At 36.9% G+C, this 13550-nt stretch overlaps 1 protein-coding gene across 1 annotated transcript in view; it reads left to right on the top strand.

Annotated features, from left to right (window-relative positions):
* The first annotated feature begins 6019 nt into the window (after positions 1-6019).
* LOC107093123 (vertebrate ancient opsin-like) overlaps positions 6020-13550 on the top strand; it is a 22928-nt gene continuing 15397 nt past the window's right edge. Inside the window, exons 1-2 of the mRNA XM_015387962.1 lie at positions 6020-6667; positions 12808-13018. Coding sequence (XP_015243448.1) covers positions 6304-6667; positions 12808-13018 — 575 coding nt within the window. The 5' untranslated portion in view covers positions 6020-6303. The remainder of the gene's footprint in view (positions 6668-12807; positions 13019-13550) is intronic.

Raw genomic sequence — 13550 nt, 5'->3', positions numbered from 1 at the left:
TGGAAGAATTTTCATGTATTCTAAGTAAACAGAAAGGATTGATTTTGTAAGACACAAATAAAAACAAATTTTCATTTTGATTTATCAGACGCCAACTAATTTCATTTTCAACGGCCAGCAATGAACCCTACTGACAGAGCAGAGCATTTATCTGATCATTTCCCTTGTGAACCCATGAGCCCAGACCTCAGAGCAGAACATTTCCCCACTCTGTGATACCAAACCTCTAATCTGTTCATACCTGACAACAACAGGTAATAGTGAAGTCACTTTGGCTTTCTAACTTCTTAAAACCACCAATTAGATGCAGTAAGCACAAGCAGTCAGAAGTATCTTTGAGTTAAGGAGCGTGCTCAGAATGGATGTAAATAGTTCTCATTATTAACATTTATTTTCTTAAACTTCAGTGCTGGTGCTAAATAAAGAAAGAAAATCAGAGAATTAAATCATATTGAGTTTCTATAGCTCCACTGTTTCCCGCTTGAGCTGTTGTGTGAAAAATGTCATTTCCTAGTGGTTGAAAGAGCCACCATGTAAACCAAACACAGTATCTCTCTTCTATATTTGATTCAAAATGAGAAAAATACAACCTTGAGTTACATTTGAGCCGTAATCCTTGTTCAACAATCACATCTTGTATTGTTTTTCTTTTCTTTTTTCTTTATGCAGTAACTGTGGTAGGTGTGGAGGTTGGCTCTGAGTGAAGCCTGAAGTTTTTCTTTGATGGTTATCACATACTGGCTTTAAAACTACTGAACACAAAATCCATTTGACTTATTTCATTTTGGATAAGCGTACGGCTCTGTGAGAGAAATCTGAAAAAAAAAAAATTTATCCAACAACTGTAATCACAAATTTACTTGCACAGACTGGTGCACCAAAAAAAAAAAAAGTCAGTGTTTCTTTACACTTTGGGTAATCTGAAGTAAGGTAAGTGGAGGCCACTATGGAAACTCCAACTGCATCATGACCTAGCATGCAAATTAGAAAAGAAAACCTGCCTTTTCTTGTTGAGTACAATTCAGATTGTATCTTCCAAAGACAGAAAGCATATTCGTCTTACGCTGTGTAAATGTAAGCTCAGTCTCAAAAGCTTGGAGACAGCTTTAGCAGCAATAACCCTGCCCTGCATGAATCTATGGTCAGTCAATGAAAGAAGCCCAGGGAAAAATAGACCCCAATCAACACCTTTCTGCCACCTTGCATGGCCTTTGATTGGGATCACTTATAGAGGAGTTTGTGTTTCTCCAAACTGTAAAACTGCATCTAATAAAAGGCACAACCAGATGTTAAGAAACTGACAGACGGTTGTTCCTAGGCATCTAAATTAATTTGTCATTGTATTGCTTTTCTAAGGTAAACTCCTTTAGATCTTCTAAAGCTTTGATAAATTTTTAGGCATTTTGGATTAGCTGTAGTGTTTTTTTTTTTTTAGATTTTTCTTCTGTTGATTAACTAGTTTAAGTGTACCTTCATGTGTTGGACTAATGACTTCACTTTTGAATGTCGAATAATTTGATATACAAAGGCGCTTATAGGTGGTTTAGCTTTTGCAAAAGATCAAGGTCCTGTGGCGGAAAAGTAGGCCCCCCAAATCCTTTGATATAAGTTGATATAATATTTCTGGTCTGTGCAAAGAATATTTTTTGTATTTTAACCTTTTGGTTCATTAAGATATAAACTTATTTCTCCTTTTACCTTTCTAGACAAGTCCTATTTTTTGTAATTTTACTGTTGTATTTTAACATTTAGCATGCTAACTCAAGCAATTGCCCTTAACAGGGGTCTCCCTTCAGGGCCAAAGATTTGCATTAGATTTAGGCAACTGTCTTTATGTGCCACCACGGCTGAAATATCATATGTAATAGGCAGGGGTTTAAAGATATACTCAGCTCACAGGGAACAGGTAGAGAATCCTTACTATTTTACAAATAAATGCATCTCAAACAGTAGCCTACTACTTTAAAGAGCTGCTGCCCTAATGTTGGGCTTGAAAACATGTGATAAAGAGGAATGATGAGATGAGTTTAGGCAGGTGTTTGTATTACATCCCCAAAGCAGCTATAATCCAATCAGTAGTGCCTTAGAGAACATCTTGGAAGTTTTATAAAAAGTCATGGAAAGTGTTTTAGTGAAAGTTTGACTAATTGAAGCAACTCTTTTTTGACTCTTTGAGAAAAGCACAAGGTTGAACTTGGCAGCGGTGCTTTAAAACAGCTGCCAAACAAAAGCTCTCATACAGAGGTCTTGACAGACAGAACAGGCAATAAATCCTCATTTACGTGATGGTCACTGAGGTGTGACAAGCTGGCTTCCACAAGGGGAACTAGATCAAAGACTGGGCAGAGATGGAGATGGCGGGATGGAGATTCACCTCAGTGGAAAGGTTCTTTGCAGAGTTGACCTTGAAGTTCTTCATCTTAAGGTGGAAACCAAAGTGAAATCTTTATTTTTGTTAAAGTTTTGGAATGATTTGGAGCTACTTTTTGATCTGAGTTTTTCCAACAAATTACTCGGGGAAATGATTCCTCAAGACTGATTATGGACACTAATCATCACCAACCAAATTAATTATTTAAGTTGCAGAATAATTTTATAGAGATGAGTGTTAAACAAATTTCACAGGCTTGTAAATCTGACAAAGACATCAAAGGTTTGCAGTACTAGCGTGTTTTAAATCTTTTAAAATGTATTACTTTAAGGATCTGTTGTAACAAAAACCTATTGATGACTAATCTATAACCATATCCGAATGAAACAAAATAATTAGTTTGACAGTGATGACTGACTAAATCTCACAAGATTGTTATTGCCATATTAACATCTATTATTTTAGTTGTTAAATTCCTTTCCTGTGAAACCCTCCCTCCCACCATGCAGGCATCCAGTCTGCTAGTATCACTATAAATGAGACTTAATTGTTTGGCATCACATCCAGCTTTGGTTATTCACTGTTACTTCTGTAGTCATGATGTAATAGACCATGGCTGCTAGAGTACAAACCAAGCAATTTTCTTCACTCTTCTACTCTCTCCTGCTACTCTCCATTAATGCATTATATGCTAATTTTGGTTTGGTTTACTTAATATTCTTACTCTGATTTGGTTTGATGTTTTCTCTTAAGGTTTTTCTGCTTTGAAGGGTTGCATTAGAATAGCTCAATGAAAACAGCAATATTTGAATCAACTGATTCAACAGGCGTTCCTGAATGCAAGCACTGAAATTGTACTTCTTTCTCTATGTTTTCAGGTGGTTTTTAACCATTGCTAATACTAGCTAATATGATTAAGTAAGTACAACTTGTCAAGTGAGGGTGGAGGTTTGACAGGACCCAAATGCAGACACAAAAGCTTGAGGTGGTTACTCTAAGGTTTAATAACAAAGGGTAACAGAAGCAAAAACCAAAAATCTTAAATCCTCAGAATCCACAAAAATAGAGAACCAGGAATACTTACAACAAGGGGGCAAAGAAATGACAACAAACCAGCAAAGAGTGACTGAACAGGAGGAGAATATATGGGAGAGAGAAACAAAGACCAGGCTAATTAGCAGATTGGGAGTAGGTGTGAATAGAGGAGACAAGAAGGGAGCTAGGGAAAGGGAGACTGACACAAGAGGGCAAACAAGAAATATCTGAGAACTCATATACAATCAAAAATAACTAGAACACAAAAGGAAATAAGACCAATGAAAATTCACTTGCTTGATTCAGGAAGTAAAACACATTATAAACCAACTACAACTTCCTTTATTTAGAGAAATTTTCAACCACAGCTCCAACAAAGGGCTACACATTAAAAACGGTACACCTAAAACATAAAATAAAAGGAAAAAAACTCAGCAGAATGTATTAAAGCTACAATAAGGAAACAATATAAGTGTAATAAAAACGCCAAGGGAAAAGATGCCTATTTAGAAGAGTTTTAAAAGTGGACGGCTTGGCACTCATTTGTTTTCCATATAGCATTTCACTTCACCTCGTATTAATTCACAGCTCAATGTTTATCTGGTTCAAAAGTTTCCACCCAGTTTCCAGTCTGTTCCTAGGCCTGTCCATGTTGTATGAAATCAGAACGGTTAAAAAAGACATTATGCAAGTTATGAGATTCGTGCTTATGATGAGAGGACAGAACTGAATGCCACTGAATATTTCACTCATCACTCACATCATTTTAGTGTTTATGTGTGTTGGGTCCATAACAGAGTATGAGAGTATAGGTCCAAATGGACCTAATTTGGATTAATACTACATGTCCAGTGTGACCAATTGGTCTGCAGAGGTGCTTAATTACCCATGAATAATATATTGCTTACCAAAAAGACAATAAAAAATGGAGCACAGCTATGGGAGAAACATCGGTAGCCAATTTTTAAAAATCCTTATTGAAGCCTGGAAATACCGTGAGCCTGCAGCAGTATGAACAACCAGTATCCCAGTCATTATGGTAATATGCAGATAGCAAAGACATTTTCTATAACAACATTCACTTCTCGTGAGAAAAATTATTCAGTTACTGAGAAGAACTGAAACAGAAAGGAATAGGGTTAGTTTCAGTCTGGGAGATGTCTCACATACACACTGTTAGGTTGTTTGGGGCTGCACTTGGAATTAGCTTGGTCCATTAATATTTTTAGTATAAACACTTCCTCTCTAAAAAAATTATGCAAATGCACAAAGGTCTTTCCAGATTTATGCATAAGACACAAATCCATATGTTGGTTAATCAAAATTATTCAAGGATTCTATTTCCTGTGTTTTGACCATTTTTTTTTTTTTTGGTAAAATATCTGAAAGGCTCTAAACTAAAATGGTAATACTACTGTAGACCTAGTGACAGAGTATTGTTTGTGGTCCTGAGGCCTCTTCTGCCATGCTTGTCAGTGTTTTTTAAACATAGAGATGTGGATTTTGGGGATATATATATCTACTTTTGTTTCATTTTTTTTTTTTTTTAAAGGGTTATCTCTGATATATCATAAGTTAACTGATGTAACTTCCCAACTCCACATCCCAGGTGTGGAAAAAGTTTTGGAACATCAATAACCTTCACCATAATAGTAGGGACATCAACAGACATCTACAGACTAATAGGCAACAAAGCATCGTTTTACTCTGGTAAATATTTTCTTTTTCCACATTTCTATAACGTCTCTATACGTTTCTTAGGCTAGCTGCTATTCCTAACCCATTAACAGTCTCTTCCTATGCAGTGTACATTGCCTCTTTTCCAAAGATGGCCCATTGGCTCATATAAATCTTCTTGTTACTTCAACATAACAGGAAAAGCATGAGTTCAGATAAATCAGCTCTGTACTGGCATCCATTTATATCAGACGAGCCTTGTTCTATTATACAAAGCCCTTGATGCAACTAGATCAAACTGCATGGCCATAGCCCCAGTTCACCAATTCCCCTCAGGAATATTGCACTGCTACCGACTTGAGACAGGAACAGATAATTAGAGACCAAAATATCAACCCATGTTTCACAGACAATAAAAATAAATGGTGCAATGACAAGAGTCCATCATGCAGAACTCCTCACCTACCATTGAAGAATACTGACGCATAACTGATATTGATTTTATTCATAAATGTATAACCACAAAGCATTCAAGCAAAATGCAAAAAGGATCAACAAAAGACTTTTGCTTTTCCTTTTCTTTTTATTTGTGTTTACAAACACAAAACAAAAAAGATTTTTGGAAAAAAAGTGTGAAAAATTGTTGCTCTTTTACAGATTAACAGGAGGGTCAAACTTTGTTATACAAGTCTTTGTTTTAAAATATATATTGTTAAAATGTTTCTGATGAATAAATGTAATATATTTCATTTTTCAGGTGTTAGACAACCAATAAAAAAAATATACTTAGGTTCTATATGTAGGATTTTGCCAGGAGTTTCAGTAGCGCGCATGGGCTGGAAGCAGCTGCCTTGTCGCTTCTCCTCAGGGCAGCAGCAGTGATGCGGGAGCTGCATATATAAGAGCCTCCAAGATGCCTCTCTGATTGTTTCTTCGCGCATCCTCATCGCCAATGACTGCACCTCGCACCTTCATGTATAAAGCCTCACTTTTACAACCGCCGCTACAGGAGTCGAACAAGTCCTGCAGATTTCTCTAGAGCATTTGCGATGTTCGGATTTCCCCAGAAGAACTTTGTGGAGATGGAGCGCCAGGGCGCACAGGACGCGCGGCGCAGCCAGAGTCTCCAGGGGTAATCCCGGGGGGATTTTTTGAATATGGGAAAAAGAGAGCAATTGGGATTTTTTCTCCTTTAAAGTTTCACATCCCCGGCGTGCACAATGGACACCCTGAGCCTGTCAGTGAACGCGGTGTCCTACACCGTGGCAGCGGAGATCCCCACCACCGACGACCCGTTCAGCGGACCCATCAGAAACATCGCGCCGTGGAACTTCACGGTCCTGGCTGTCGTCATGTTCGTGGTTACCTCGCTGTCTCTGACCGAAAATTTCTTGGTCATGTTTGTCACTTTCAAATTCAAGCAACTTAGACAGCCCCTGAACTACATCATAGTTAATCTGGCCATCGCAGACTTTCTGGTGTCCCTCACCGGAGGGCTGATAAGTTTCCTGACAAACGCCCGGGGCTACTTCTTCCTGGGGCGGTGGGCTTGTGTCTTGGAAGGCTTTGCCGTCACTTTCTTTGGTAGGTTTAAGTTTCTGTCTTGGACTTATGGAGTTTTTGAATAGACAGTCTACAGCTGTAGCTATCAGATTATACGCATAGTTTTCAGATGAGAATGGTTTATTTAAAAACTGTACAGATGCCAAGAAGCGCAGATTTCCCTTATTAGACCAAGACATACATTACCTTGATAGAATGACAGAGTAATAAAATTAATATTTTAGGGAAGTATGCACAGCCCCTTTTTCACAGGCATACACTGAAAACTTTGGAAATCATACAAAACTTTACAAATAACACACTAATGATGCACTGATAAGGGTTTTCTGGATTATACCAATTTTCTATTTTTTATTTGGTCCCTATCCATAAAAAAATTGAAATGTTGAGGATTTCTTCATCTGAATTAGTTCTTGATTTATCTCAAAATAAAGGAATTAGGTTACAGTATTATAACATTTATGCATACAAAAAAACCCCAAACATATAACCCTAAAATTTGCTTTTTACTAGAAAGCAAAAATCCATCAGATATGCTGTTGGGTTTATCGTATGTTTGATATAAAAGGGTTTTTATTCAAACTGAGCCAACTATTAGCCCTTTCTAATGTATGACTGATTAACTGGTGCATCTGTATGATTGAGAGTAAAAGAATTAAGAAGTATTATATGTTGTTGAGTAAAGTTGGCACCTATTTTAGGTGTATTCAACATGCTTCACTTATAATGTTTAAATTCACCTCAACTAATGAATTTAGAGCAACATTCCACACGTGTTCATCATAGAATATTCTTGTAACCTTTAAGGTGTAAAAAAGTGCTTTAGAGTAGATATTTTGTGCAAAGGCATTTAAAGAACAGAAATGATGGAATCTTTTGAGTTTTTAATAAATTTGGTCTGCTGATCAAAGGACATTTTGACAATTCTGATGTCAGGTTGATTGAGTGGTGATTCCCATTAATAAAGTTAAAAAAAATGAACTGACTGATTTTGAAGTTTTATATGTGTAAACAAATAGCTAAAGTTGTTTTAATCAATTGGTTTATTGTTTGAGCAACTAAAATTTAAGGGATTTCAGGGAGAACAGTAAAAGGATCTATGTTACAATGTGCAAGATTAGGTATTTAAGAGCTACTGAGGAGATTGATAAATAAATTAATCCAATGTATAGGTTTCAGAATACCAAATAAATAACTTTGGTTAGTTTGCTATATCTGTGTAAATGACCAGAATCCTTTAAATACTAATTTAACACTTCTACTGAATATGGAATTTGTGGAAAAGGGTCCAAATAGAAATCAGTTAATGAAATTGAAATTTTCTACACACCCTTATAGCAGTCATGAATTGAAAAGATTAATGTCTTAAATATGGAATCTTTTGTTCTTATTACATCTGGCCCTAAAGACCAGAGATGCACCAATCAGGTTCTTTTCCATTTTTTTTTAGTTGATACTAGTTTTCTGTTTTTTTGAGACTTGTTGATTTAATCGCTGATTGATCCCACTTATTGAAGATTTATAACATTGTCATAACTTAATTGTTGCTTTTATAACAACAAAAATAAAATAGAACGAAAGTATCAATAATGGTAGTTGTTTATTTTTATTTGTCAACTTAAAATAAAGATATTACAAGATGATCCCCATGTATTAAAAACTGCCTTTTGTCCGAGCCCTTCTGACTTTTACTCAACATTGAAAAAAGTTCCACATTGTGCATGCTGTTAATAGATTTTGTGATGGTTGCTGAAAGGTGCCAAATGCTTTGCAAAGAGGAAAACTTCCTCCAAAGACATTAAGGATGCAAAATCCTAATAAAAAAAACTAAGAAATAATCCAGCAGAAAAACAATAATTTACAGGGTCAAAGGAAAATCACCAAATATAAAAAAACAACAATAGCAACAAATAAGGAGAAAACTATAGTTCCACAAAACGCATTTCACCAGACCACTAGGGGGAGTCAAGCAACATGTCAGCTGGTATTTTGCTACTGATTTATACTGAAACAAATACAGTCACAATTTGAAAAATAATGTAGAAAGAAGATTCCCCTTTCTACCTTCCCTCCAACCTTCTTCTGGGCATCCTGTTGATGTCCTTACGGTTTGCTCAGACATCACTTGGTGTTTTAACTACCCCTAGAGGTTTGGCGCACCTCTAATTTTCTGTGATTGAAGCATTTTTCTAATGCATCTCTTTGTGGTTTTGCATTTACATCATTCATGTGTTTAAGGTAGGTTTGTAGTTTCTGGCGCGTCTCTATGTTTGATTTGCATTTTCATCTATCTGCCACTATAGTTTGTAGACTTAAATTGTGGGAGATCTTAATAAGGAAAATAAAATCACATTAAATCTTGACCAAGTATTTAAAAGGAAGTTGATTTGATTCTGGTTTCTTTATAATAAAGAGATACAGGAATAAAGATACATTTTATTGATGGTTAGTAAATGCATGTGGTATATTGCACAACACAATGGAAATAAATATGCTGCAAGTTTCTTGAAAATAGTTTATTTTGGCTACATGAACCATAAAGATAAATAAACACACTCTACAATAGTCTCAAAACCTGAGATTTCTTTCACTCTTTATGAACAATAGATGAGTGTGATTACTTTAACAACTCCACAGATTCCAAGAATTCAATTAAATCTGACTTCTACACCTGGTAATGAATAAGCAGTTCTTGGAAGAGAATCTAAAGAGAAAAAAAATGTCTGTGACAAATGTCATAATAATAACATTGACCTTCTAAATGCAGCAACTTTACTCAGCTTCTATGAGCAGTCATGCTTTGAAAAGGTTATCGTTTAAATATGAAAATCTGAATCGAGTCACATCTGAGGGATTAGAGATGCACCAGTAAGGTGTTTCCTGGATGATAAGTATTTCCAGTTTTTGGTAAAGTCCTACCTGCTGTGTCTATTGTTTCTTAAGAATTATCTCAACAAAACAAGAAAAAACAAAGTACTAAGGTTCTTTTATATAGATATTAGTCATTAATACAACATATATTGAAATATTTGAATATTTGTTTATTTATGCATCAAAATTGTGTTACCATCCTTTATCAAGTTGTTAAAAAAAGCCATTTAGCTTCTTCAGCTGTAATTGGGACCTCTAAGTTCTGATGCTGCCTTTAAACATAGGGAAAAATTGTGAGTTTTCACAATTCCAGGTATTGTGGAGGCTTTTTGCACGATTTTAAAAGACCCGCCCTCTCCACTTTCACAAAACCTTCTTCAGAATTCACATGCACAACCCAGTAACCACTCCCGAGTGGGAACGCCTATTAAATGTGTGCGAGAGCATGCACAAGCTCAATTCTTCTCATGCACGCTCTGTTTAGAAGTTGCTGTTCTCATAACTCATACATGCTTACTGTGTCAGAACATCCACCCTAAATCCCCCAATCACTTTATAGAGCGAGGACTATATAGTGGACTTCATAGCGAACTCAGTGAACTGACCGTTCGGACAGCTCCTCCACTGTGCGCTGCCTGCGCCATCTTTGTTATTAGGCGCCGTTGTCAGGTAGCAGCAGCCTATGGCGACAGAGGGCCACTGTGCCAGCAAATCCCATAATGCTCCACTATATCCTCCACTATACCTTTAAAGAGGAAAAAATCTGGCTAAATCATTGGTCTATTTCTAAGACAAAAAAACCCACCAGACTCTCATGGCTAGTAAGTAATTAACAAATGTGCAAAATACTATGTCAATATTCTCCTAAATACAAATTTTGGCAATTGCTGTATTTCCATTAAATAAGAAATACAATAAAAATTGCTTGTGAATATGTTTGTTCAAGCGATAAGTCATGAAAACCACATGGAAGCTCCATACGTGTGATATGTCTATTTCTGATTCCTTCTTCTTTCTGACTATTTGAGCTGATGTAAACGAGTAAATTACTCTACTCTGAGATCAATAAAGTCCATCAATCAATCAATTAATATGTCCATATTTCAGTGGTGCAGTGGGTAGCACTGTTGCCTCGCAGCAAGAAGATTCTGGTTTGGATTTCTGCCCCAGAGTCTTTCTGCATGGAGTTTGCACTTTCTCTCTGTGTATGTGTGGGTTCTCTCCAGGTCCTCCGGCTTCCTCCCACAGTCCAAAAACATGACTCTGAGGTTAATTGGCTTCTCTAATTTCTCCTTAGGTGTGAGTGTGTACGTGAATGGATGTTTGTGCTGTTTGTCTCTGTGTTGCCCTCTGATAGTCTAGTGCAGGCATCCCCAAACTCGGTCCTCAAGGCCCCCTGTCCTGCAGGTTTTAGAGGTTTCTCTGCTTCAGCACAGCTGGTTATAATGATTGCAGTAGACCAAAAGCCTGTTAATCAGCTTTCAATTAAAATCAGCTGTGCTGGAGCAAGGAAACCTCTAAAACCTGCAGGACAAGGGGCCTTGAGGACCGAGTTTGGGGATGCCTGGTCTAGTGACATGTCCAGGGTGACAGCTGGAGATAGGCACCAGCACCCCGCGCGACCCCAGCTGGGGTAAGCATGATGGACGGATGTCCATATTTCAGACATGGCTTTAGAGGGCACCATTATCATCCAACTAGGTCTTCATTTTCTCCAAGACAGTAAGGTCCAGTTGCAAATCAAGTGACTTGTGTGATGCAAAAAAAGTGTTTCCATTGTTCCATTGTGAAAGCTGCTGCGGTTTCATTTAGTAAATTTATTTTTGTAATTAGAAATTTTGTAATTTGTTGGTCTATAGAAACACAGCCAATGTGGTTTTCCTGTGGTAGAATGTAGAAGCCGACAGAAGGGACTTATTTCTCCCAAAAAAAAAAAGTGCATCGGCTTAAAATGTTTTTAAAATGTATTTTCACATTTTGTGTTAAAAATGTAAAATTGGTAAAAAAAAATATGGTTTTGATTATCGGAGAGTGTATGGCATCAATGCAATTTCAACATCCAATTTTTATAAAGTTATTATGTAATGCTTTAAAAACATTATTTTGTGAGGTTCTTAATTGTAGGATTCCACACATGCTGTTTGTTGCTATACAAGCAGTGTTTGAAATGCTGAATAAGCTATTTTTGTGAGTATCAGTACATCACCTTTCTTCATTTTTGATATACCTGTGAAGTATTTTCCTTTGTACATGGGTCTAGAAAAACAGAAATGGGATCAGATTCATAATCCTCCTTTGAGGGAGTCACAGCTATGCTGATTTTATTTTAGCAGCAGTTGCAGTGTCCTACAGGAGCTTCCTCACACACTGCATTGCATGACTTGCCATAAGTAGGTTAACATCCCCGAGATCACCAGGTTATTTAATTCAATGGTTTTGTTCTGAATACTTTACGGAGCTCCAAAACGAGAATCATGGGAATGTGATGAGAATATGTGCAGTCAGGAGTAATGGGGGAAACTGAAAGGTTCATGCAAAAGTCTTTTCTTTCTTATACTGTGGGGGAATTAAAACATATTTTTTGATAACCCCACTTAGTGTTCACAGAAATAGAACTCCTACTCTAAATTTCATCAAATTACTCCTTGTTATGTCAGAAAGATATCAAAATCCAAATAAGATTCTGATTTAATCTGACATATTTGGTCTTTGACAAAAATGTGGTTCGTATATAACTTAGGTAATTTTGAATTAGCAAGAACTGAGCACAGAGCTGTGAAAAAGTAAAAACTTGAAACAGGTTTCACAGTTTAATGAAACTCCTCGTAAGTGGTCAGTTTTAAATGTATTGGAGCTGTAAAACCAGCACTGGGTGGTTGTGGTGGCAGGTTTAAGTGTGAATCTTTATGCCAGATCTTCGTGTTAAAAAGAAGGTGGTAATTAAACAGCCTGTTTCCACCTGTCTTCCTTGTCCTTTGCAGTAAGTCTATCAGGTACACACAAAAGAGTAACTGACTATGCAGGGATAAGTAATTAACTCCAGTCTGTGAGAGTGACTTATTACCACAATTAGAGGGTTCCTTTTTTAGTCCCATTAGCAGGCAACTGAACGCACCCAATCCAGATCATTACAGTATTTCTAGCAACAGCATAATTATGCTGACCCCTTGGATGTGTGCTTAAACATTCACAAGCGTGTGTGTTAGGGACTAACAAAACCCTAGAAAAAATACTTCTAAATGTGAATTATACACATTTATCTGTCCTGTGTTTCCTGCTGATTTCCTCAGGTATTGTGGCACTGTGGTCCCTGGCTGTCCTGTCCTTTGAGCGCTTCTTTGTGATCTGCCGGCCCCTGGGGAACATTAGATTGCAAGCCAAGCATGCCATCCTGGGTCTGCTATTCGTGTGGACGTTTTCCTTCATCTGGACCTTCCCTCCTGTTCTGGGCTGGAACAGATACACTGTGAGCAAGATCGGAACCACCTGCGAGCCTGACTGGTGAGACATTATGATGCCGCTGCAGGCAGTGGCAGCTGTATGAACATTTCTAAATGAACAACTAGTAAAACAAAGTACTCATCTTCAGAAATTTTACATTTTGAAACCCAGAAAAACTTCAAGTATTCTATTTGGATTTGTTGTGATAAACCAAAATTTATTAGTACACAAAAAATATATGGCATTTAATATAATGCCTAAAAAAGATTGGTCACTATTGGTTGATTTTACCAAACTGGTTGGTAGTTATGAGTCCAACCACACTTTTTGGTTAAAACAACCAATCTAATATGGCAGTGTTTTTTAACCAATCTTTATTGGTGAGAGGGAAAAGAAATACTATTTGGTAAATTTCACAAAAATATTGGTCAATTTGTGAAATAACATTGAAAACTAGTGCAAGGACTTGAACCAGCAACCCTTCAGGTGCAGGGGAAACACTGTCATTCAACAACACTGCTACACCTAACAAGGCTTGGAATGCAATACTAGTATTTGCAATGAAGTTATGTCACAACCAAGGTCAACTACC

Source organism: Cyprinodon variegatus, unplaced genomic scaffold, assembly GCF_000732505.1.
Source record: "Cyprinodon variegatus isolate N-32 unplaced genomic scaffold, C_variegatus-1.0 Scaffold409, whole genome shotgun sequence".
Classification (NCBI taxonomy): domain Eukaryota; kingdom Metazoa; phylum Chordata; class Actinopteri; order Cyprinodontiformes; family Cyprinodontidae; genus Cyprinodon; species Cyprinodon variegatus.
Note: the sequence above shows the minus strand (reverse complement) of the source record. Positions and strands in the feature narration are given on the sequence as shown.